The 22,811-nt window shown below is 42.1% G+C and overlaps 1 protein-coding gene across 1 annotated transcript in view; it reads right to left on the bottom strand.

Annotated features, from left to right (window-relative positions):
• LOC124019191 overlaps nucleotides 1–22,165 on the bottom strand; it is a 23,749-nt gene extending 1,584 nt beyond the window's left edge. The window contains exons 1-9 of the mRNA XM_046334577.1: nucleotides 22,161–22,165; nucleotides 15,980–16,078; nucleotides 15,750–15,851; nucleotides 15,627–15,696; nucleotides 6,309–6,437; nucleotides 1,955–2,288; nucleotides 1,705–1,848; nucleotides 802–953; nucleotides 1–419 (exon numbers count right to left, since the gene is read on the bottom strand). The exon at nucleotides 1–419 is cut by the window's left edge and continues 1,584 nt beyond it. Of these exons, the coding sequence (XP_046190533.1) occupies nucleotides 1–419; nucleotides 802–953; nucleotides 1,705–1,848; nucleotides 1,955–2,288; nucleotides 6,309–6,437; nucleotides 15,627–15,696; nucleotides 15,750–15,851; nucleotides 15,980–16,078; nucleotides 22,161–22,165 (1,454 nt within the window). The remainder of the gene's footprint in view (nucleotides 420–801; nucleotides 954–1,704; nucleotides 1,849–1,954; nucleotides 2,289–6,308; nucleotides 6,438–15,626; nucleotides 15,697–15,749; nucleotides 15,852–15,979; nucleotides 16,079–22,160) is intronic.
• Between the last annotated feature and the right edge of the window lie 646 nt (nucleotides 22,166–22,811).

The following is a 22,811-nucleotide window of genomic DNA, read 5'->3' as shown; positions in this document are numbered from 1 at the left end:
GAGGCTTGGCCAGCAGTGTAGGTTGTAGAGGCTTGGTCAGCAGGGCAGGTTGTAGAGGCTTTGCCAGCAGGGTAGGTTGTAGAGGCTTGGTCAGCAGGGTAGGTTGTAGAGGCTTGGTCAGCAGGGTAGGTTGTAGAGGCTTTGCCAGCAGGGTAGGTTGTAGAGGCTTGGTCAGCAGGGTAGGTTGTAGAGGCTTGGCCAGCAGGGTAGGTTGTAGAGGCTTGGCCAGCAGGGCAGGTTGTAGAGGCTTGGCCAGTAGGGTAGGTTGTAGAGGCTTGGTCAGCAGGGTAGGTTGTAGAGGCTTGGTCAGCAGGGTAGGTTGTAGGTGAATTGACAGTAGAGTAGACTGATGAAATGACCAAAGGGAGTGTGTCTGTCTGTCTGTCTGCCTCTCTGATCTCCTCATACACACAGTCAACCTGCATACAGAACCAATGACAATAGATACATGTTCAGATATGAAAAGAAGTGGAGACCCTCAACCATCAACACGTGCTGTTGGCCACTGTTTTCCTTCCTGTAATGATAACAGACTACAGTAGAATCCCACTGGAGGCTGTAGACTCACACACTCAACCCTTAATGTTTAGTGTACCACCTCCCTGTCTATCACCTCTACACTACAAGTTATCATGGACACACACACACACACACACACACACACACACACACACACACACACACACACACACACACACACACACACACACACACACACACACACACACACACACACACACACACACACACACACACACACACACACACACACACACACACACCCCTCCTTGTATCTCTCACCTCTCCAGTAGGGTCAGGTTGTGTGTTGGAGGAGACTGGTGGTGGTGGTGTTGTTCTCCTGGTTCCTCTCCTCTGTCTGTAGAACAGGAGCAGGACCAGACCTAACACTGTCACCATGACAACCAGACCAGCACTGGTCCACACCATCAGACCTGACCACAGACAGAAGGAGAGACTTTATCAGGATAAAACATTTCAGTAACTTTCCCCAATCTTCCAGGTTTTCCAGTAATGACCAGAATATCTCAGCCCTGTGCTTTACTGTCTAAAGATATCATACTGGTGGATAGTTACCAGGGTCGTCTGGTGGGTTGGTTGGATAGGTCAGTTAATAAGGTAAAGTAAGGTAGGTTGAAATGTTGGTCAGTTGTTTGATCGGTCAGTTGGTTGGTAGGGTCTGTCAGCTGACAGACAGACAGACAGACAGACAGACAGACAGACAGACAGACAGACAGACAGACAGACAGACAGACAGACAGACAGACAGACAGACAGACAGACAGACAGACAGACAGACAGACAGACAGACAGACAGACAGACAGACAGACAGACAGACAGACAGACAGACAGACAGACAGACAGACAGACAGACAGCTCTTGGTGAAGAGTGACCACTGATATCTCCAGATGTCAGATAGGATGTTGTAGAGAGGTTTGTGAGGGTTGTGGAAGTGTTTGTTGGGGATGTTGTAGAGAGGTTTGATAAGGTTGTGAAAGTGTTTGTTGGGGATGTTGTAGAGAGGTTTGGGAGGGTTGTGGAGAGGTTAGAGGATGTTGTAGAGAGGTTTGGGAGGGTTGTGGAGACATGGCGTCTGGAGGAGACAGTTGAGGTTGAAAGCCCTTTGAATTGAGGGAGAGGGAGAGATGTACTTGTAATGTCTGAGATGAGAGATTCATCATACCTGCTCTTGATGAAGAGTGACCACTGATATCTCCAGATACCAGAAACATTGCGGAGAGGTTAGCGGATGTTGTAGAGAGGTTTGGGAGGGTTGTGGAGACATGGGGTCTGGAGGTGACAGGTGATGATGTAGAAGTGGGAGGAGCTGTGAGTCAATAGAAAGTACAGATAAACACCAATACTGAAACAACTTCATGTCAGGAAACAAGTCAGGAATCCTCACCACAATTATCTATTGAGAGTGAACTTACCGTCTGTAACTTTGAGATGAACTTCAGTATAGGTGTCCTTCAATAATCTCTTCACTCCACACCAGTATTTCCCAGAGTCTGACTTCTCCAGTTTAGTTATGGTCACAGTGAAAACTCCATTTATTGTGTTCAGGATGGAGAATCTGTCTTTTTTTTGGTAATTTTGCTTACCATCGCTCTGAATGAGAATATCATTCTTGGAGCAGCTTTCCTTACAGAAATATTTGTCATTGTCCTCTGCCCATTTATAAGAACAGGTGATTTTGATTTGTCCTCTTACGACCCCCGTCACATTAATGCCAGCTGACTGCTGCACAACACACAGAGCTGCAAAAAGAAACACACAGTACAGTCAAAACTGATGACCTGTGATATATCATTTATTCACTTCACTATTTTCACTTCCGGATGAAAAACGTGCCCAAAGTAAACTGCCTGATACTCAGGCCCAGAAGCTAGTATATGCATCCAGGAAGTGGGATTTTTTTATGTTTGCAGTTTTCTATTGAATGCCATTACAGTATCAAATTGCACTTCCTATGGCTTCCACTAGATGTCAACAGTCTTTAGAAATTGTTTCAGGCTTGTATTCTGATAAATGGGGAGTAAGACCACTTTGAATGAGGGGACCCTACAGTGTCCCAGAGTTTTTTCATGCACAAGACCGAGAGCGCGCCTTTCTTGTTTACCTTCTATATTGACTACGTTATTGTCCGGTTGAAATATTATTGATTATTTAGGCTAAACACACCCTGAGGATTGATTATAAACATCGTTTGACATGTTTCTACGAACTTTATGGATGCTATTTGGATTTTTTGTTTGCCTGTTGTGACTGCGTTTGAGCCTGTGGATTAAGGAACAAATGCGCGTACAAAACTGAGGTTTTTGTACATAAACAGGGACTTTATCGAACAAAACAAACATTTATTGAGTAAATGGGAGTCTTGTGAGTGCAACCATATGAAGATCATCAAAGGTAAGTGATTAATTGTATCGCTATTTCTGACTTGTGTAACTCCTCTATTTGGCTGGTAACTGTTTGTAATGATTTGTCTGCTGGGCGCAGTTCTCAGATAATCGCATAGTACGCTTTCGCCGTAAAGCCTTTTTGAAATCTGACACCGTGGTTGGATTAACAAGAACTTAATCTTTAAACTGATGTATAACACTTGTATGTTTTATGAATTTTCATAATGAGTATTTCTGTTTTTGTTAGGTATAGCCGTGGGAGGTAGGGTTGCTAGTGTAACGGATGTGAAACGGCTAGCTTAGTTAGCGGTGCGCACTAAATAGCATTTCAATCGGTTACGTCACTTGCTCTGAGACCTTGAAGTAGTAGTTCCCCTTGCTCTGCAAGGGCCGCGGCTTTTGTGGAGCGATGGGTAACGATGCTTCGTGGGTGACTGTTGTTGATGTGTGCAGAAGGTCCCTGGTTCGCACCCGGGTATGGGCGAGGGGACGGACGTAAAGTTATTCTGTTACACTGAGGGTGATGCAGCACCCCCTGATTAATATATTTTTAATAGTGAGGCTGTCATGCAGGTGAAAGAGGACCCAAAAGCGACTTGGCGAAAACAGAGTCTTTAATCCAGTAAAGTAAATACAAACAAAAAACACAACTTTCACTCGAAATGACGAGGACAAACTGGAGACTCGATCTTGAACAGCAGGTGAAAGCATTTGCCTTAACAGACAGCAGACACCCCACCACGCAGCATCTGAGGAAAACACGACAACATATACACAAACACAGCACGGTGAATTCTAGACAAGGAACCGACAGGACAGGAACGGAACACAAAGGAAGAAATAGGGACTCTAATCAGGGGAAAGGATCGGGAACAGGTGTGGGAAGACTAAATGATTGATTAGGGGAATAGGAACAGCTGGGAGCAGGAACGGAACGATAGAGAGAAGAGAGAGCGAGAGAGTGAGAGAGGGAGGGGGAGAGAGAGGGATAGAAAGAGGGAAAGAACCTAATAAGACCAGCAGAGGGAAACGAATAGAATGGGAAGCACAGGGACAAGACAAGATAATAAATGACAAAACATGACAGAGGCCTTTAATGCTCCTGTATGATCTCACAAAAAGGTTAACCAGCAACCCCAACCCAAAACATCTTCCCAAGGCCATGCGGTTAAGGATTAGGTATCGTTTCAGTGAGGTTTAGGGTTATGGTTATGGATAGTTTAAATTAGGTTAAGGGTTCATTTCAGTGAGGTTAAGGGTTAGGGCTAGTTTAAATTAGGTTAAGGTTTAGGGATAGGGATAATTTCAATGAGGTTAAGGTTTAGGGATAGTTTCAACGAGGTTAAGGGTTAGGGATAGTTTCAATGAAGTTAAGGGTTAGGGATAGTTTCAATGAAGTTAAGGGTTAGGGATAGTTTCAATGAGGTTAAGGGTTAGGGATAGTTTCAATGAGGTTAAGGGTTAGGGATAGTTTCAATGAGGTTGAGGGTTAGGGGTAGTTTCAATGAGGTTAAGGGTTAGGGGTAGTTTCAATGAGGTTGAGGGTTAGATTAATTGTACAAAACATTTGGCTGGTAACATTTATTCAGATAGTTTCAATGAAGTTAGGGTTAGGGATAGTTTCAATGAGGTTAAGGGTTAGGGGTAGTTTCAATGAGGTTGGGTTAGGGATAGTTTCAATGAGGTTAAGGGTTAGGGATAGTTTCAATGAGGGATAGTTTTAGGTTGAGGGTTAGGGGTAGTTTCAATGAGGTTAAGGGTTAGGGATAGTTTCAATGAGGTTGAGGTTAGGGTTAGGGGGGATAGTTTCAATGAGGTTAAGGGTTAGGGGTAGTTTCAATGAGGTTAGGGTTAGGGATAGTTTCAATGAGGTTAAGGGTTAGGGTTAGGGTTAGGGATAGTTTCAATGAGGTTAAGGGTTAGGGGTAGTTTCAATGAAGTTAAGGGTTAGGGATAGTTTCAATGAGGTTAAGGGTTAGGGGTAGTTTCAATGAGGTTAAGGGTTAGGGATAGTTTCAATGAAGTTAAGGGTTAGGGATAGTTTCAATGAAGTTAAGGGTTAGGGATAGTTTCAATGAGGTTAAGGGTTAGGGGTAGTTTCAATGAAGTTAAGGGTTAGGGATAGTTTCAATGGGTTAGGGTTAGGGGTAGTTTCAATGAGGTTAAGGGTTAGGGATAGTTTCAATGAAGTTAAGGGTTAGGGGTAGTTTCAATGAAGTTAAGGGTTAGGGATAGTTTCAATGAGGTTAAGGGTTAGGGATAGTTTCAATGAAGTTAAGGGTTAGGGGTAGTTTTGTTAAGGGTTAGGGATAGTTTCAATGAAGTTAAGGGTTAGGGATAGTTTCAATGAAGTTAAGGGTTAGGGGTTGTAAGGGTTTTCTGGTGAAAGAGAAGCGGACCAAAAAGCAGCATGGTGGTTATTCATGTTCTTTCATTTATAAAGAAACTACACATGAGATAACTAACAAAAACAACAACCGTGAGAAAACCTAAAACAGTCCTATCTGGTGCAATCACAGAGACAGGAACAATCACCCACCAACACACAGTGAAACCCAGGCTACCTAAGTATGATTCTCAATCAGAGACAACTAATGACACCTGCCTCTGATTGAGAACCATACTAGGCCGAAACATAGAAATTCCCAAAACCTAGAAAAACAAACATAGACTGCCCACCCAACTCACGCCCTGACCATACTAACTAAATACAAAACACAGGAAATAAAGGTCAGAACGTGACAGGGGTAGTTTCAATGAGGTTAAGGGTTAGGGGTAGTTTCAATGAGGTTAAGGGTTAGGGGTAGTTTCAATGAAGTTAAGGGTTAGGGAAGTTTCAATGGGTTAGGGATAGTTTCAATGAAGTTAAGGGTTAGGGATAGTTTCAATGAGGTTGAGGGTTAGGGGTAGTTTCAATGAGGTTGAGGGTTAGGGGTAGTTTCAATGAGGTTAAGGGTTAGGGGTAGTTTCAATGAAGTTAAGGGTTAGGGATAGTTTCGATGAGGTTAAGGGTTAGGGGTAGTTTCAATGAAGTTAAGGGTTAGGGGTAGTTTCAATGAAGTTAAGGGTTAGGGGTAGTTTCAATGAGGTTAAGGGTTAGACACACAGAAAGTAAAACAAATCTAAGGGAAGTTTGTTTTGAAGTGTTTTTTCCTATATCTGAGAGATATAAAAAAGATCAGGAAATTATTTAATTTTTCACAAATATTCAGCCCCTTTTTTTGAGGAACACCCTCATCTTGTTCCACTTATCAGGTATCCAGGTAGGGTTGATCTTTTTCCATATCAAGAAGGCATTGTATGAGGACACATCAATGATGTTATGGAATATGACCAGGGGCCAGCAGGCAGTCATCCTCCTGCAGCTGTAAGTTCCAATGACCTTGTCCAGGTTTTCCATGACTCCTTTGTTGTTGTTGTAGTCCAGGATGATGGCTGGTTTCCTGTCCTCGCGATCACTGATCTCAGCCGTTTTGTGCAGTGTGCTCAGGAGGACCACATTCTTGTTCCTCTTCGGGAGGTAAGAAATTAGAGTGGTGGTGGGGGTGAAGGCAAACTTTGATGAGAAGGCCTCTCTCCCCCTTGTTGTGAGGAGTGCAAGGGGGAGCTCAGGCTTGTTCTTTCTAATTGTGCCAACTATGGTGATCTTCCTCTTCAGGAGCTGCTGGCTGAGTTCAATCAGTAGCACACATAATCTCAATTTATCATTGTGTGTGTGTGTGTGTGTCTTTCTGTTTTTTGTGGTGTGTAAATGATTTTATAACTGATCCTAAGACAATCTTTGTACCCTGTGGTGTACAGCTTCCATGGAAATATGAACAAAGATGATGTTTCACTTTTTCTAATGTTGGGGTCACTCTAGGGGAAAACCATCAGTTAAGGGCTTTTCTCTGCTGTTAAACATAGCGGTGGGTCATTTTTGACCCTTAAGACAACACAAGGGTTGAATCAGCTTGAAAATATATGGCAAGACTTGAGAATGACTGCTAGCAATGATCAATGACCAACTTGTCAGAACTTGAAGAATATTTCAAATTATAATGTGCAAATATTATACAATCCAGGTGTGCAAAGCTCTTCAAGATTTACCCAGAAAAATCACAGCTGTGATGGCTGCCAAAGGTAATTATAACATGTAGTTACCCAGGGGTGTGAATACCTTTTAAATTAGATATTTCTATATTTGATTTTCGATAGAAGTGAGAGAAAAAAAAATCTAAAAACATGTCTTCACATTGTTGTTATGAGGACATGTAACATGTTATGTAGATGGGTGAGCTTTTTTCATTCAAGCCATTTTGATTTCGGTCTGTAACACAACAAAATGTGGATAAAGTCAAGGGGTATGTCTGCTTTCTGAAGGCAATACAGCTACGGGCACAGACACAATGCACACAAAACGAAATATTTCCTTCAAGCTAGCTAACCAGTGTGGCTAGTATTGGCATTATAATTAATTCACATGGGATTAGCTAAACTGTGTTCGAATATCCATACTGTATACTACATACTTAATGAGTATATGCTACATACTATTAGTTAATTTTAGTATACTGTAAACTAACGGAATCCTTTCAGGTGAGCGGGCAATGCCTGTCTTCCGGAAGTTGATACTGTTGCTATGCAACCTCTTGCTAGCTTGTTAGCATAACAAATTACTAGCTAGACATTTTACGAAGGGTGTGTTCGTAAAGTCAATCTGGAGTTCGCTCTGGGCGTTTGTAAATTCAGAGCGTTGTCAGATTGACTGTTTGTAAATTCAGAGCGTTTAGAGGGCACACTGGACACTCTGGTCGAGGATTAGGGTTGATTCTGACTTCACAACTGCAGTCAAGCACCCAAGCTAACAGGCTAACATTGGCTAGCTACTTCCACACATCACTCTGACCATATTACTCGCCCTAGCAGAGCTCGTTAGGCTGTTTTCATATTTTCGTTGGTGACTGTAACTGTGCTACTTTAATTGCACTTTTTTCCCCCAACGTTTACTGACACCGGCCATGTTGAGTGTTTGTAAATTCACCAGTTATTCTGCGCTCTGGCACAGAGTAGATATTTAGGAACGCATCAAATTAACAATGTTCATTGAGAATGCACAATGACTATAGCACTTAGCCAAGCTAAGAATGCCTTGAATAATCAAGTCAATAAACGCTGGCTAGTTAGTTAGATAGCATATAGTTAATATACTGCCTGGCAAGTTCAATGTATTTAGTAGCCAACTAACGTTAGGTAGCGAGCTAACATACCGGTACATACTGCTGTAATGATATGCTATGAGGTTCGTAAGGATAGCGTAGCTAACAAATTATCAGCCAAAATAACATGTAATTTATTTGAAAAGTTGTTACTTTATTAAATTTCTTAACATTTGTCATTTTAGTTAAAGGAATTCATTTGTATCCACTCTCGTCGCACTTGGGCTGCATACTTTCCGCCATTTTCTTCATATCCGAAAGGGTGGTGAAGCCACGCCCATTTCCTGAAGAATTGTATTATGGGCCCAAAAAGTACAGAAATAGTGTCCATTGCGTATATACTTCGTATTTTGGTGAATGTAGCACGACATACGGGAACTTTTGGCATACTACCTATATTCATACTATGACCAATAAGCATAGTACATACTCAATTTACATCACAAATAGTATGGTTAGTGAGGTTGGTATGAGTATTACCTTAGTATCCTTATGCACTATATGATCCAGACTGTAGTATAGAAACTGATACAGACATACAAACAGACAGACAGAACTCACCTGAGAGACAGCAAGAGATAACATGGATTATCTGCATTCTGGACAGTTACTCCAGTTACTATACTGTTAAAGTTACTATACTGTTAAAGTTACTTTACTATACTGTTAAAGTTACTTTACTATTACAGTTACTATACTGTTAAATTTACTTTACTATTACAGTTACTATACTGTTAAAGTTACTTTACTATTACAGTTACTATACTGTTAAAGTTACTTTACTACCACAGTTACTATACTGTTAAAGTTACTTTACTATTACAGTTACTATACTGTTAAATTTACTTTACTATTACAGTTACTATACTGTTAAAGTTACTTTACTATACTACCAGCTAGTTCAAGTCCACAATAGCTTGTCTGTCAGCTATTCATCTATTTGACAGCAGGGTGTTTCTGAAATGCTCTTTCTTCCCCGACTCCTCTCTCTGTCTTCTTCTCTCTCTCTTCCTTTCTCTCCCTCTCTCTTCTTCTCTCTCTCTCTCTCTCTCTCTCTCTCTCTCTCTCTCTCTCTCTCGCTCTCTCTTCTCTCTCTCTCTCTCGCTCTCTCTTCTCTCTCTTTCTCTCTCTGTCTCTCTCTCTCTATCTCTCTCTTTCTCTCAATGTCAGAGATATGATGGAGGTAGTAATGATTGTTGTGAAAAGGGGTGGGCATTCACCTACACATCCTGTTGATTTCCATGTAGTGACCTCAGTGTCTGCAGGTCTATATGTGCTGCAGAGTGAAACTGGTTCAAACCGGCCGGAGGTTAGACTTCTAAACCACCAGAGAACTCAGCTATCTGTGGTGACTATGTGTTAAAACTGTCAACTTCTCTGTTCTAAAGTTACCATGTTTATTTCAGCAGAGAAGGAACACATTGTTGAGATGATGACAATATAAAGTATCCATCAATATATTTTATGACATTTAATTGATCCAAATACAGTCTTTGTAAATGATCAACTCTACAGATGAGTTTCTGAACAGAAGAAACATCCCTCCTCTTCAACCCAACTCCCCATTAATGAATGACGTCATCACTCAACAGACAAGCTACTGAGATCTCAGTAAACCAACAGAACGACCTCCACAGCGCCCCCTACAGAATGTTATCAGTACTGAGGAATACATCTACTGTCATCTCCACCACCAGTCGTCTCTCTATTGATCCTGGGGGACGAGGTTACAGTCTAATAAACTACATGTTTCAACTCGGTCAATTCAGGAAGTGAAGTGACATTTCATTCATGGATTGAAAAGTCCACATGGAAAATAATGGTCATCAATGATAAATTGAATTGTGATTATTTTAATGAATTGAATTCTATTCAATTGGACCCCAGCTCTGGTAATGATAACACTTCAGGTGACCTCTTCTCTTCAGAATACAGACCATAGAATGACATATTAGAACTTAATTACATAATATAACTTCATTACATATTCAAGTATAATTCCAACGTTAGTCAGATTTTAATAGGGATCTCTGTGCTACAGAGTCTATCAGGAGTCAGTAGTTGTGATATTGTTGAGGTTCTGGTCCGATGTTTAGAGTCGAGTGCTGAAAAGGCTGATTGGTAGAGGGCGCGGTCATGAGCAATGCATTCTGGGTCAGCGGTAGACACGGGCTGAGGGGCCACTGCATTGTGGGTGGAAGTAATATTTTCTTCATCCTCACCATCTTTCTCATCATAACCTTTGAGACAGTGAGGAGAATCATGACTGTTACCATTAGGTGAAGACAGAAACACACACACGCATGCGCACCAACACACACACTCTCTCTCTCTCCTCTCTCTCACCTCTTCAGTGCTTCCTGTGTCTGCATCAAGCCTGCTAGAGATTGACCCTGTGAAACACACAATAGACTGTATATTATAACTCTGTGTGTGTGTGTGTGTGTGTGTGTGTGTGTGTGTGTGTGTGTGTGTGTGTGTGTGTGTGTGTGTGTGTGTGTGTGTGTGTGTGTGTGTGTGTGTGTGTGTGTGTGTGTGTGTGTGTGTGTGTGTGTGTGTGTGTGTGCGTGCGTGCGTGCGTGCAATACTCTTTCCACCCCTGGTGTTTGGTTAGTGATTGATTAGTGATTGATTAGTCCAGTCTGACTGGCTGAAAACAGAACTCATCTGAGAGGATGCAGCAGGTGACAGCATGGAGGATCATGTTCTGACTCCCATGGAATCTACTCCCAAGACGAACTCCAAGATTCACACCACAGCACACTTCCTGCAATACTACAAATAATCAGATCACTTTAACTACAAAAATACACCAACTGTAACCTCTAAAGTACACCTACTGTAAACTCTTAAGTACACCAACTGTAAACTCCAAAGTACACCAACTGTAAACCCCAAAGTACACCAACTGTAAACTCTAAAGTACACCTACTGTAAACTCTAGTACACCAACTGTAAACTCTAAAATACACCAACTGCAATCTCTAAAGTACACCAACTGTAAACTCTAGTACACACACTGTAAACTCTAAAGTACACCAACTGTAAACTCCAAAGTACACAAACTGTAAACTCTAAAGTACACCAACTGTAAACTCAAAAGTACACCTACTGTAAACTCTAGTACACACACTGTAAACTCTAAAGTACACCAACTGTAAACTCCAAAGTACACAAACTGTAAACTCTAAAGTACACCAACTGTAAACTCCAAAGTACACAAACTGTAAACTCTAAAGTACACAAACTGTAAACTCTAAAGTACACCTACTGTAAACTCTAAAGTACACCTACTGTAAACTCTAAAGTACACCTACTGTAAACTCTAAAGTACACCAACTGTAAACTCCAAAGTACACCAACTTTAAACTCCAAAGTACACAAACTGTAAACTCTAAAGTACACCTACTGTAAACTCTAAAGTACACCTACTGTAAACTCCAAAGTACACAAACTGTAAACTCTATAGTACACCTACTGTTACCACAATAGCAATCTCGTTGTGTAATTTGGTATCTCTTCTCTCTTTCTCTCGTTATTTTCTGCCTCATCTGTTGTCATATACATATGCGCAGTAACACACACACACACACACACACACACACACACACACACACACACACACACACACACACACACACACACACACACACACACACACACACGCACACACACACACACACACACACACACACACACACACACACACACACACACACACACACACACTGGTGTAAAGTACTTACACACACACACACACACACCCACACACACACACACACACACACACACACACACACACACACACACACACACACACACACACACACACACACACACACACACACACACTGGTGTAAAGTACTTACTTAGTATTTTTCAGGGCACCAGTGTCTGTGTTTGTTGTTGGGTGATATTCGTGAGTTGTGGTACACAGTGTTTTTATCAGTTTGGTTGACATGACCCAGTCTGCTGATAGCATCACGGGTCTGACGGTCATTAACAGAGGCTTTGCCTTAAATGGTGCCTCTTCCTTACATACTGTATGGGCCCTGGTCAAACAACATGTAAGTCGCTCTGGATAAGAGCGTCTGCTAAATGACTTAAATGTAAATGTAAATGTAAAAAGTAGCGCACTATATAGGGAATAGGGCTCTGGTCTAAGGTAGTGCACTATATAGGGAATAGCGCCCTGGTCAAAAGTAGTGCACTATATAGGGAATAGGGCTCTGGTCTAAAGTAGTGCACTATATAGGGAATAGGGCTCTGGTCTAAAGTAGTGCACTATATAGGGAATAGGATGCCATTTGGGATGACATCTGCCTTTTTGGGGGCGGCAAAGCTGTTTCTGTGCTGAATACTGCCTCCTAGTGGATTAATAGTCACAACTGATCTTTTGATTAGACATTGTAGCAAAGATCAGCTGTCACTTTTTTAGTTAAGTAGCCAGAATATCATAATCTGTATCACCATCATCATCATCATCATAGCCACCTTCCTCACCACTCTCACCTGTTGTAGGACAGCAAGTAAAAAGGGAGACCTCTTCTCCGTTTCCTCCTTCAGGGTTGCCACAACAACCACCAGCACAGAGTTGAACAACATGTATTTGTATTAGTGTTTATTATGGATCCTCATTAGTTCCCGCCAAGGCAGCAGCTACTCTTCCTGGGGTTTATTATGGATCCTCATTAGTTCCCGCCAAGGCAGCAGCTACTCTTCCTGGGGTTTATTATGGATCCTCATTAGTTCCCGCCAAGGCAGCAGCTACTCTTCCTGGGGTTTATTATGGATCCTCATTAGTTCCCGCCAAGGCAGCAGCTACTCTTCCTGGGGTTTATTATGGATCCTCATTAGTTCCCGCCAAGGCAGCAGCTACTCTTCCTGGGGTTTATTATGGATCCTCATTAGTTCCCGCCAAGGCAGCAGCTACTCTTCCTGGGGTTTATTATGGATCCTCATTAGTTCCCGCCAAGGCAGCAGCTACTCTTCCTGGGGTTTATTATGGATCCTCATTAGTTCCTGCCAAGGCAGCAGCTACTCTTCCTGGGGTTTATTATGGATCCCCATTAGTTCCTGCCAAGGCAGCAGCTACTCTTCCTGGGGTTTATTATGGATCCCCATTAGTTCCTGCCAAGGCAGCAGCTACTCTTCCTGGGGTTTATTATGGATCCTCATTAGTTCCAGCCAAGGCAGCAGCTACTCTTCCTGGGGTTTATTATGGATCCTCATTAGTTCCTGCCAAGACAGCAGCTACTCTTCCTGGGGTTTATTATGGATCCTCATTAGTTCCTGCCAAGGCAGCAGCTACTCTTCCTGGGGTCCAGCAACATTAAGGAAGTTTATGCAATTCTTAAAACATGACATTTCACAACACAGTGTGTTCCCTCAGGCCACTACTCTACTATCCACATATCACAACACAATAACCATGTGTCCTCTAGCAGTGTCTTCCTGGGGTTTGTATGGATATCATGTGTGTGTATGTTATCATGTGTGTGTATGTTATCATGTGTGTGCCAAGACAGCAGCTTCTTCCTGGGGTTTATTATGGATCATGTTGTGCCAAGGCAGCAGTATCTTCCTGGGTGTATGGTATTATGTGTGTGTATGTTATCATGTGTGTCCTATGGTATCATGTGTGTGTATGGTATCATGTGTGTGTATGTTATCATGTGTGTGTATGGTATCATGTGTGTGTATGGTATCATGTGTGTGTATGGTATCATGTGTGTGTATGGTATCATGTGTGTGTATGGTATCATGTGTGTGTATGGTATCATGTGTGTGTATGGTATCATGTGTGTGTATGGTATCATGTGTGTGTATGGTATCATGTGTGTGTATGGTATCATGTGTGTGTATGTTATCATGTGTGTGAATGGTATCATGTGTGTGTATGGTATCATGTGTGTGTATGGTATCATGTGTGTGTATGGTATCATGTGTGTGTATGTTATCATGTGTGTGTATGGTATCATATGTGTGTCTCCTCACAGTCCCTGCTGTTCCAGAAGGTGTAGTTTTGTCTCGGTTTTAAATCTGATTTCACTGCTTGCATCAGTTACTTAATGTGGAATAGAGTTCCATATAGTCATGGCTCTATGTAGTACTGTGGAATAGAGTTCCATGTAGTCATGGCTCTATGTAGTACTGTGGAATAGAGTTCCATGTAGTCATGGCTCTATGTAGTACTGTGGAATAGAGTTCCATGTAGTCATGGCTCTATGTAGTACTGTGGAATAGAGTTCCATGTAATCATGGCTCTATGTAGTACTGTGGAATAGAGTTCCATGTAGTCATGGCTCTATGTAGTACTGTGGAATAGAGTTCCATGTCGTCATGGCTCTATGTAGTACTGTGGAATAGAGTTCCATGTAGTCATGGCTCTATGTAGTACTGTGGAATAGAGTTCCATGTAGTCATGGCTCTATGTAGTACTGTGGAATAGAGTTCCATGTAGTCATGGCTCTATGTAGTACTGTGGAATAGAGTTCCATGTAGTCATGGCTCTATGTAGTACTGTGGAATAGAGTTCCATGTAGTCATGGCTCTATGTAGTACTGTGGAATAGAGTTCCATGTAGTCATGGAATATGTAGTACTGTGCGCCTCCCATAGTCTCTTCTGGACCTCTGGTGGCATGTCTTTTGGGGTATGTATGGGTGTCTGAGCTGTGTGCTAGTAGTTTAAAAACAGACAGCTTGCTTTATTCAACAATACTTTTCACAAATACAAGTATTGATGAAGTCAATCTCTCCTCCACTTTGAGCCGTGAGAGATTGACATGCATAATATTAATGTTGGCTCTCGGTGTACATTTAAGAGCCAGCCGTGCCATCCCCCCCCCCCAGCCTTTCTATGTGCACCCGACTGGACAATACAATATGTTTTGACCGTGACAGTTTCCAATACAGGGTTACTCCAAGCGGTTTAGTCTCCTCAACTTGCTCAATTTAGGGTTTAGTGAAGGATTTGTCCCAAATACAACGCTTTTAGTTTTCTAAATCATTTAGGCCTTATTTCTTGCCGCCCCATTGTGGAACTGAGTGCAGCTCTTTGCTAAGCACTGCTGTCGTAGCTGACGTGTATATAGTGTTGAGTCATCAGCACTGCTGTCGTAGCTGACGTGTATATAGTGTTGAGTCATCAGCACTGCTGTCGTAGCTGACGTGTCTATAGTGTTGAGTCATCAGCACTGCTGTCGTAGCTGACGTGTATATAGTGTTGAGTCATCAGCACTGCTGTCGTAGCTGACGTGTATATAGTGTTGAGTCATCAGCACTGCTGTCGTAGCTGACGTGTCTATAGTGTTGAGTCATCAGCACTGCTGTCGTAGCTGACGTGTATATAGTGTTGAGTCATCAGCACTGCTGTCGTAGCTGACGTGTATATAGTGTTGAGTCATCAGCACTGCTGTCGTAGCTGACGTGTATATAGTGTTGAGTCATCAGCACTGCTGTCGTAGCTGACGTGTATATAGTGTTGAGTCATCAGCAACACATAGACACAGGCTGCAACACATAGACACAGTGCTGAGTCATCAGACACAGGCTGCAACACAGACATAGTGCTGCAACACATAGACACAGGCTGCAACACATAGACACAGGCTGCAACACAGACACAGGCTGCAACACATAGACATAGTGCTGAGTCATAGACACAGGCTGCAACACATAGACACAGGCTGAGTCATCAGCACAGGCTGCAACACATAGACATAGGCTGCAACACAGACACAGGCTGCAACACATAGACACAGGCTGCAATACATGAGTCATCAGCACTGCTGCAACGTGTATATAGGCTGCACACACAGGCTGCAACACATAGACACAGGCTGCAACACAGACACAGGCTGCAACACATAGACATAGTGCTGAGTCATCAGCACAGGCTGCAACACATAGACACAGGCTGCAACACAGACACAGTGTTGAGTCTCAGCACTGCTGCAACACAGACACAGGCTGAGTCACATAGACACAGGCTGCAACACATAGACACAGGCTGCAACACATCAGACACACTGCAACACATAGACACAGGCTGCAACACATAGACACAGGCTGCAACACAGACACAGGCTGCAACACATAGACACAGGCTGCAACACAGACACAGGCTGCAACACAGACACAGGCTGCAACACATAGACACAGGCTGCAACACAGACACAGGCTGCAACACATAGACACAGGCTGCAACACATAGACACAGGCTGCAACACAGACACAGGCTGCAACACATAGACACAGGCTGCAACATAGACACAGGCTGCAACACATAGACACAGGCTGCAACACAGACACAGGCTGCAACACATAGACACAGGCTGCAACACAGACACAGGCTGCAACACATAGACACAGGCTGCAACACATAGACACAGGCTGCAACACACAGGCTGCAACACATAGACACAGGCTGCAACACAGACACAGGCTGCAACACATAGACACAGGCTACAACACATAGACACAGGCTGCAACACATAGACACAGGCTGCAACACATAGACATAGGCTGCAACACATAGACACAGGCTGCAACACATAGACACAGGCTGCAACACAGACACAGGCTGCAACACATAGACACAGGCTGCAACACATAGACACAGGCAGCGAAGAGGCCCCAGCGCGTCTCCAGCCAGGAGACGTCTTCATACCAGATCACACTGTCATAACACCTTCATTACATCTACAGAGACAAACAGGGATCCGTTTATCTAGAAGAAACATACTTTATTTACCTAGGAAAGTTATTCACGTAGAAAATACATTCTGTGTATAGAAAACTGTTCGCAAATATAATACATACATGACAAATGTATAGCAAACTGTTCACAAATATAATACATACATGACAAATGTATAGAAAACTGTTCACAAATATAATACATACATGACAAATGTATAGAAAACTGTTCACAAATATAATAGACTCTGTTTATTCATCATACATGACAAATGTATAGAAAACTGTTCACAAATATAATACATACATGACAAATGTATAGAAAACTGTTCACAAATATAATACATACATGACAAATGTATAGAAAACTGTTCACAAATATAATACATACATGACAAATGTATAGAAAACTGTTCACAAATATAATACATACATGACAAATGTATAGAAAACTGTTCACAAATATAATACATACATGACAAATGTATAGAAAACTGTTCACAAATATAATACATACATGACAAATGTATAGAAAACTGTTCACAAATATAATACATACATGACAAATGTATAGAAAACTGTTCACAAATATAATACATACATGACAAATGTATAGAAAACTGTTCACAAATATAATACATACATGACAAATGTATAGAAAACTGTTCACAAATATAATACATACATGACAAATGTATAGAAAACTAAGTCTGGTTGCAGTTTTAGAAGATTCTGTGCAGGGTTAACGTTTTTCTTAAAAGTATTCCTTGAATATAAAACTACATGATTTAAACATAAAACTAGTTCCTGTTGTGAAGGAGAAATAATGGTCCCTATATGGAGGTGAGGGATCTTCCATTTACAGTTGTTTTCAGATCGCTAAACGACAGTGGACACAACTGGAGTCACATCTGCAAAACTCTAACTACAGTCTGTACAGCAGCAGTTCATGTGGACCAAACTCTAACTACAGTCTGTACAGCAGCAGTTCATGTGGACCAAACTCTAACTACAGTCTGTACAGCAGCAGTTCATGTGGACCAAACTAACTAACTACAGTCTGACCAAACTCTAACAGCAGCAGTTCATGTGGACCAAACTCTAACTACAGTCTGTACAGCAGCAGTTCATGTGGACCAAACTCTAACTACAGTCTGTACAGCAGCAGTTCATGTGGACCAAACTCTAACTACAGTCTGTACAGCAGCAGTTCATGTGGACCAAACTCTAACTACAGTCTGTACAGCAGCAGTTCATGTGGACCAAACTCTAACAAACAAACTACAGTCTGTACAGCAGCAGTTCATGTGGACCAAACTCTAACTACAGTCTGTACAGCAGCAGTTCATGTGGACCAAACTCTAACTACAGTCTGCACAGCAGCAGTTCATGTGGACCAAACTCTAACTACAGTCTGTACAGCAGCAGTTCATGTGGACCAAACTCTTAACTACAGTCTGTACAGCAGCAGTTCATGTGGACCAAACTCTTAACTACAGTCTGTACAGCAGCAGTTCATGTGGACCAAACTCTAACTACAGTCTGTACAGCAGCAGTTCATGTGGACCAAACTCTAACTACAGTCTGTACAGCAGCAGTTCATGTGGACCAAACTCTAACTACAGTCTGTACAGCAGCAGTTCATGTGGACCAAACTCTAACTACAGTCTGTACAGCAGCAGTTCATGTGGACCAAACTCTAACTACAGTCTGTACAGCAGCAGTTCATGTGGACCAAACTCTAACTACAGTCTGTACAGCAGCAGTTCATGTGGACCAAACTCTAACTACAGTCTGTACAGCAGCAGTTCATGTGGACCAAACTCTAACTACAGTCTGTACAGCAGCAGTTCATGTGGACCAAACTCTAACTACAGTCTGTACAGCAGCAGTTCATGTGGACCAAACTCTAACTACAGTCTGTACAGCAGCAGTTCATGTGGACCAAACTCTAGTTCGTTTTTCATTGCTTGAACACAGTTTTCAAAACTCTACACACTTATCCCATGACTTTAACCACAACCTGCACAACACTGTGGATTTACAGCACTTTGTTCAAATGCTAACACACTGCTGTCAAAACTGTGAACCACACATTCAAAACGGAATAGATTTCAGCCTTGTGCCTTTCAAACACTGCTGATTGCAATTTCAGCTGAAAGGCTAAGCAGGTGTCTTGTTTTAGACTTGTTAGTGAATACACACACATATTACAGTATATATAGGTAGAGCTCAGAAAGACTCATTTTGGAAATGGAACAAGGAAGATGGGTTCGTGGAGGGAGAAGGGTGGCAGGGAGAGGGCGGATGCGTGGAGGAAGACAAAGAAGACAAAGAGCTGTTATTTCAGATGAAATAAGGGCTACACTTATAGACCATGTCGTGAACCATGGTCTCTCATTGAGAGAGGCAGGGTTGAGGGTGCAACCCAATCTGCAAAGATCCACAGTGGCATCTGTAATGCAAATGTTCCATCATGCAAATAGGTGAGAGTTACATCCTTACAGTAAATGAAAACATTACAGGAATCTATTTTGTATTGCAATTATAGAATATTTATACATATATATTACAGTAAGTTTGACTGTAAAATATATTTTTACAACAGGACCCAAAGGCTGCCCCCAACAGTTGAAGAGGAAAAATATTTTCAGATGCGCAGGAAAATGCTATTGTTGACATGGTTGTTGTCAACAATGCAATAAAACTGCAGGAGATTGAAGATAGAGTGCTGGCTGATAATGATATATTAGAAAATGTTAATTCTGTCAGCACAACAACTATTGCTCGAGTCCTAAAGAAACACCAAGTTACAATGAAACAGTTATACACTGTACTGTTCGAGAGAAACAGTGAACGGGTAAAAGAGCAAAGATACCAATATGTCCACGTAAGACATCTGAGGTTACGTACACAGCTATACAAAATATTTACAGTAAAAAAAAAAACACTAGCATTTCTACAGTAAAACTGTGCACTTACTGTTTTTCAGAGAGTAATGGAGGTGGAAGCACTGGAAAGACCACATTCATTTGTATTTATCGATGAAGCTGGATTTAACCTCGCCAAAACACGGCGCAGAGGAAGGAATGTTATAGGTCAAAGGGCCACTGTGGAGGTTCCAGGCCAAAGGGGGGGAAAATATCACCATGTGTGCTGCAATGGCCAATGATGGTTTGCTTCTCAACACACCACTCATTGGCCCATACAACACAGAAAGGCTTATAGCTTTCCTAGAACAGCTCTATGCTCAGCTAGTGCCAGCAGAACAGGGGGAGCCAGTAAGAAACCCCCAAGTTTTTGTCATAGTTTGCGATAACGTTGCTTTTCACCACTCTGCCGCTGTCACAGATTGGCTTGCAGCACATCACAGATTTATGGTTTTGTACCTGCCTGCATATTCACCCTTCCTCAACCCAATAGAGGAGTTTCTCTGCCTGGAGGTGGAAAGTGTTCGGTCACCACCCACATGACCAAATGTCTCTTTTGGAAGCCATGCGTGCCGGATGTGAGGACACGAGTCCAGAGGACTGCCAGGGATAGATAAGGCACTCCAGAAGGTTCTTCCCCAGGTGCATGGCAAGAGAAAACATTAGATGTGATGTTGAAGAAAACCTGTGGCCTGATGCTAGAGAGAGGCAGGATTAGCCCCTCAATTATTTGTTCGAATTACAGTATGTACTTTTAGTTTCTACCTTTGTCTCATTACTGTAATTCCGTAAATTACTACAGACTATTGAAGCAAACTGCTAATTTTCATTTACCTTAAAGAATTATGTTCTAAAAAACATCATAAATCATGTGAAAGAATGTCACTCTTCTTTGAAGAAAATATTACTTTGTATGAATTCACTGAAATTGTTCAAACTGTAAAGATGAAAAGTTTGTATTTTCTGTATTGGTGTTTGATGCTAGTGTTTTTACTCTGTGTGTTCTGAGTGACAGTGTGTGTTATCTCAGTGAGGGTTGTCATAGTGTTTGGCTGCACTGAGCGTGTTTTGAGCCATGTGTTAAGAGGTGTGTTGCTTGGAATGAGTTTTGCAGGTGATGTGAACTGTTTAGCTCAGGTGACTGTTGGTAGTGCAGACTGTAGTTAGAGTTTTGCAGGTGATGTGAACTGTTTAGCTCAGGTGACTGTTGGTAGTGCAGACTGTAGTTAGAGTTTTGCAGGTGATGTGAACTGTTTAGCTCAGGTGACTGTTGGTAGTGCAGACTGTAGTTAGAGTTTTGCAGGTGATGTGAACTGTTTAGCTCAGGTGACTGTTGGTAGTGCAGACTGTAGTTAGAGTTTTGCAGGTGATGTGAACTGTTTAGCTCAGGTGACTGTTGGTAGTGCAGACTGTAGTTAGAGTTTTGCAGGTGATGTGAACTGTTTAGCTCAGGTGACTGTTGGTAGTGCAGACTGTAGTTAGAGTTTTGCAGGTGATGTGAACTGTTTAGCTCAGGTGACTGTTGGTAGTGCAGACTGTAGTTAGAGTTTTGCACGTGACTCCAGTTGTGCCCACTGTCGTTGAGCGATCAAAAAATACTGTAAATGCATAAATAATTAAAGCCAAAGTTGATATTTTATTGCTCAATTAAACAGCTTTATATGAGTTCCTGGACAGTTCTCACTTACTGCATCAACGATACATGTTGGGTATAATACTGAGTAAAGAGGAGTGCTATGGGTTTAACATGAAAGCCTATATCTCCCATGGTTACTGTGCTAACACCCTATCTCATCATAGTACCCAATCTAACAGTTACACCATACATAGTACCCAATCTAACAGTTACACCATACATAGCCCCCAATCTAACAGTTACACCATACATAGCCCAGATCCTACAGTTACACCATACATAGCCCAGATCCTACAGTTACACCATACATAGCCCAGATCCTACAGTTACACCATACATAGCCCAGATCCTACAGTTACACCATACATAGCCCAGATCCTACAGTTACACCATACATAGCCCAGATCCTACAGTTACACCACATACATAGCCCAAAACAGTTAAATAGCCCAGATAAGTTACACCATACAAGCCAGATCCTACAGTTACACCATACATAGCCAGATCCTACAGTTACACCATACATAGCCCAGATCCTACAGTTACACCATACATAGCCCAGATCCTACAGTTACACCATACATAGCCCAGATCCTACAGTTACACCATACATAGCCCAGATCCTACAGTTACACCATACATAGCCCAGATCCTACAGTTACACCATACATAGCCCAGATCCTACAGTTACACCATACATAGCCCAGATCCTACAGTTACAACCATACATAGCCCAGATCCATTTAACCATACATAAGATCCTAGTTACCTCATGATCCTAGTTACACCACATCTCCTACAGTTACACCATACATAGCCCAGATCCTAACAGTTACACCATACATAGCCCAGATCCTAACAGTTACACCATACATAGCCCAGATCCTAGTTACACCATACATCAGATCCTACAGTTACACCATACATAGCCCAATCCTACAGTTACACCATACATAGCCCAGATCCTACAGTTACACCATACATAGCCCAGATCCTACAGTTACACCATACATAGCCCAGATCCTACAGTTACACCATACATAGCCCAGATCCTACAGTTACACCATACATAGCCCAGATCCTACAGTTACACCATACATAGCCCAGATCCTACAGTTACACCATACATAGCCCAGATCCTACAGTTACACCATACATAGCTAGTATAGATATATGAAACCCAGATCCTACAGTTACACCATACATAGCCCAGATCCTACAGTTACACCATACATAGCCCAGATCCTACAGTTACACCATACATAGCCCAGATCCTACAGTTACACCATACATAGCCCAGATCCTACAGTTACACCATACATAGCCCAGATCCTACAGTTACACCATACATAGCCCAGATCCTACAGCAAGTCATACGTTCCAAACCATTTCTGTACATAAAGTTCACCTAGTTAGCCAA

Source organism: Oncorhynchus gorbuscha, unplaced genomic scaffold (genome assembly GCF_021184085.1).
Source record: "Oncorhynchus gorbuscha isolate QuinsamMale2020 ecotype Even-year unplaced genomic scaffold, OgorEven_v1.0 Un_scaffold_763, whole genome shotgun sequence".
NCBI classification, from domain to species: domain Eukaryota; kingdom Metazoa; phylum Chordata; class Actinopteri; order Salmoniformes; family Salmonidae; genus Oncorhynchus; species Oncorhynchus gorbuscha.
Note: the sequence above shows the minus strand (reverse complement) of the source record. Positions and strands in the feature narration are given on the sequence as shown.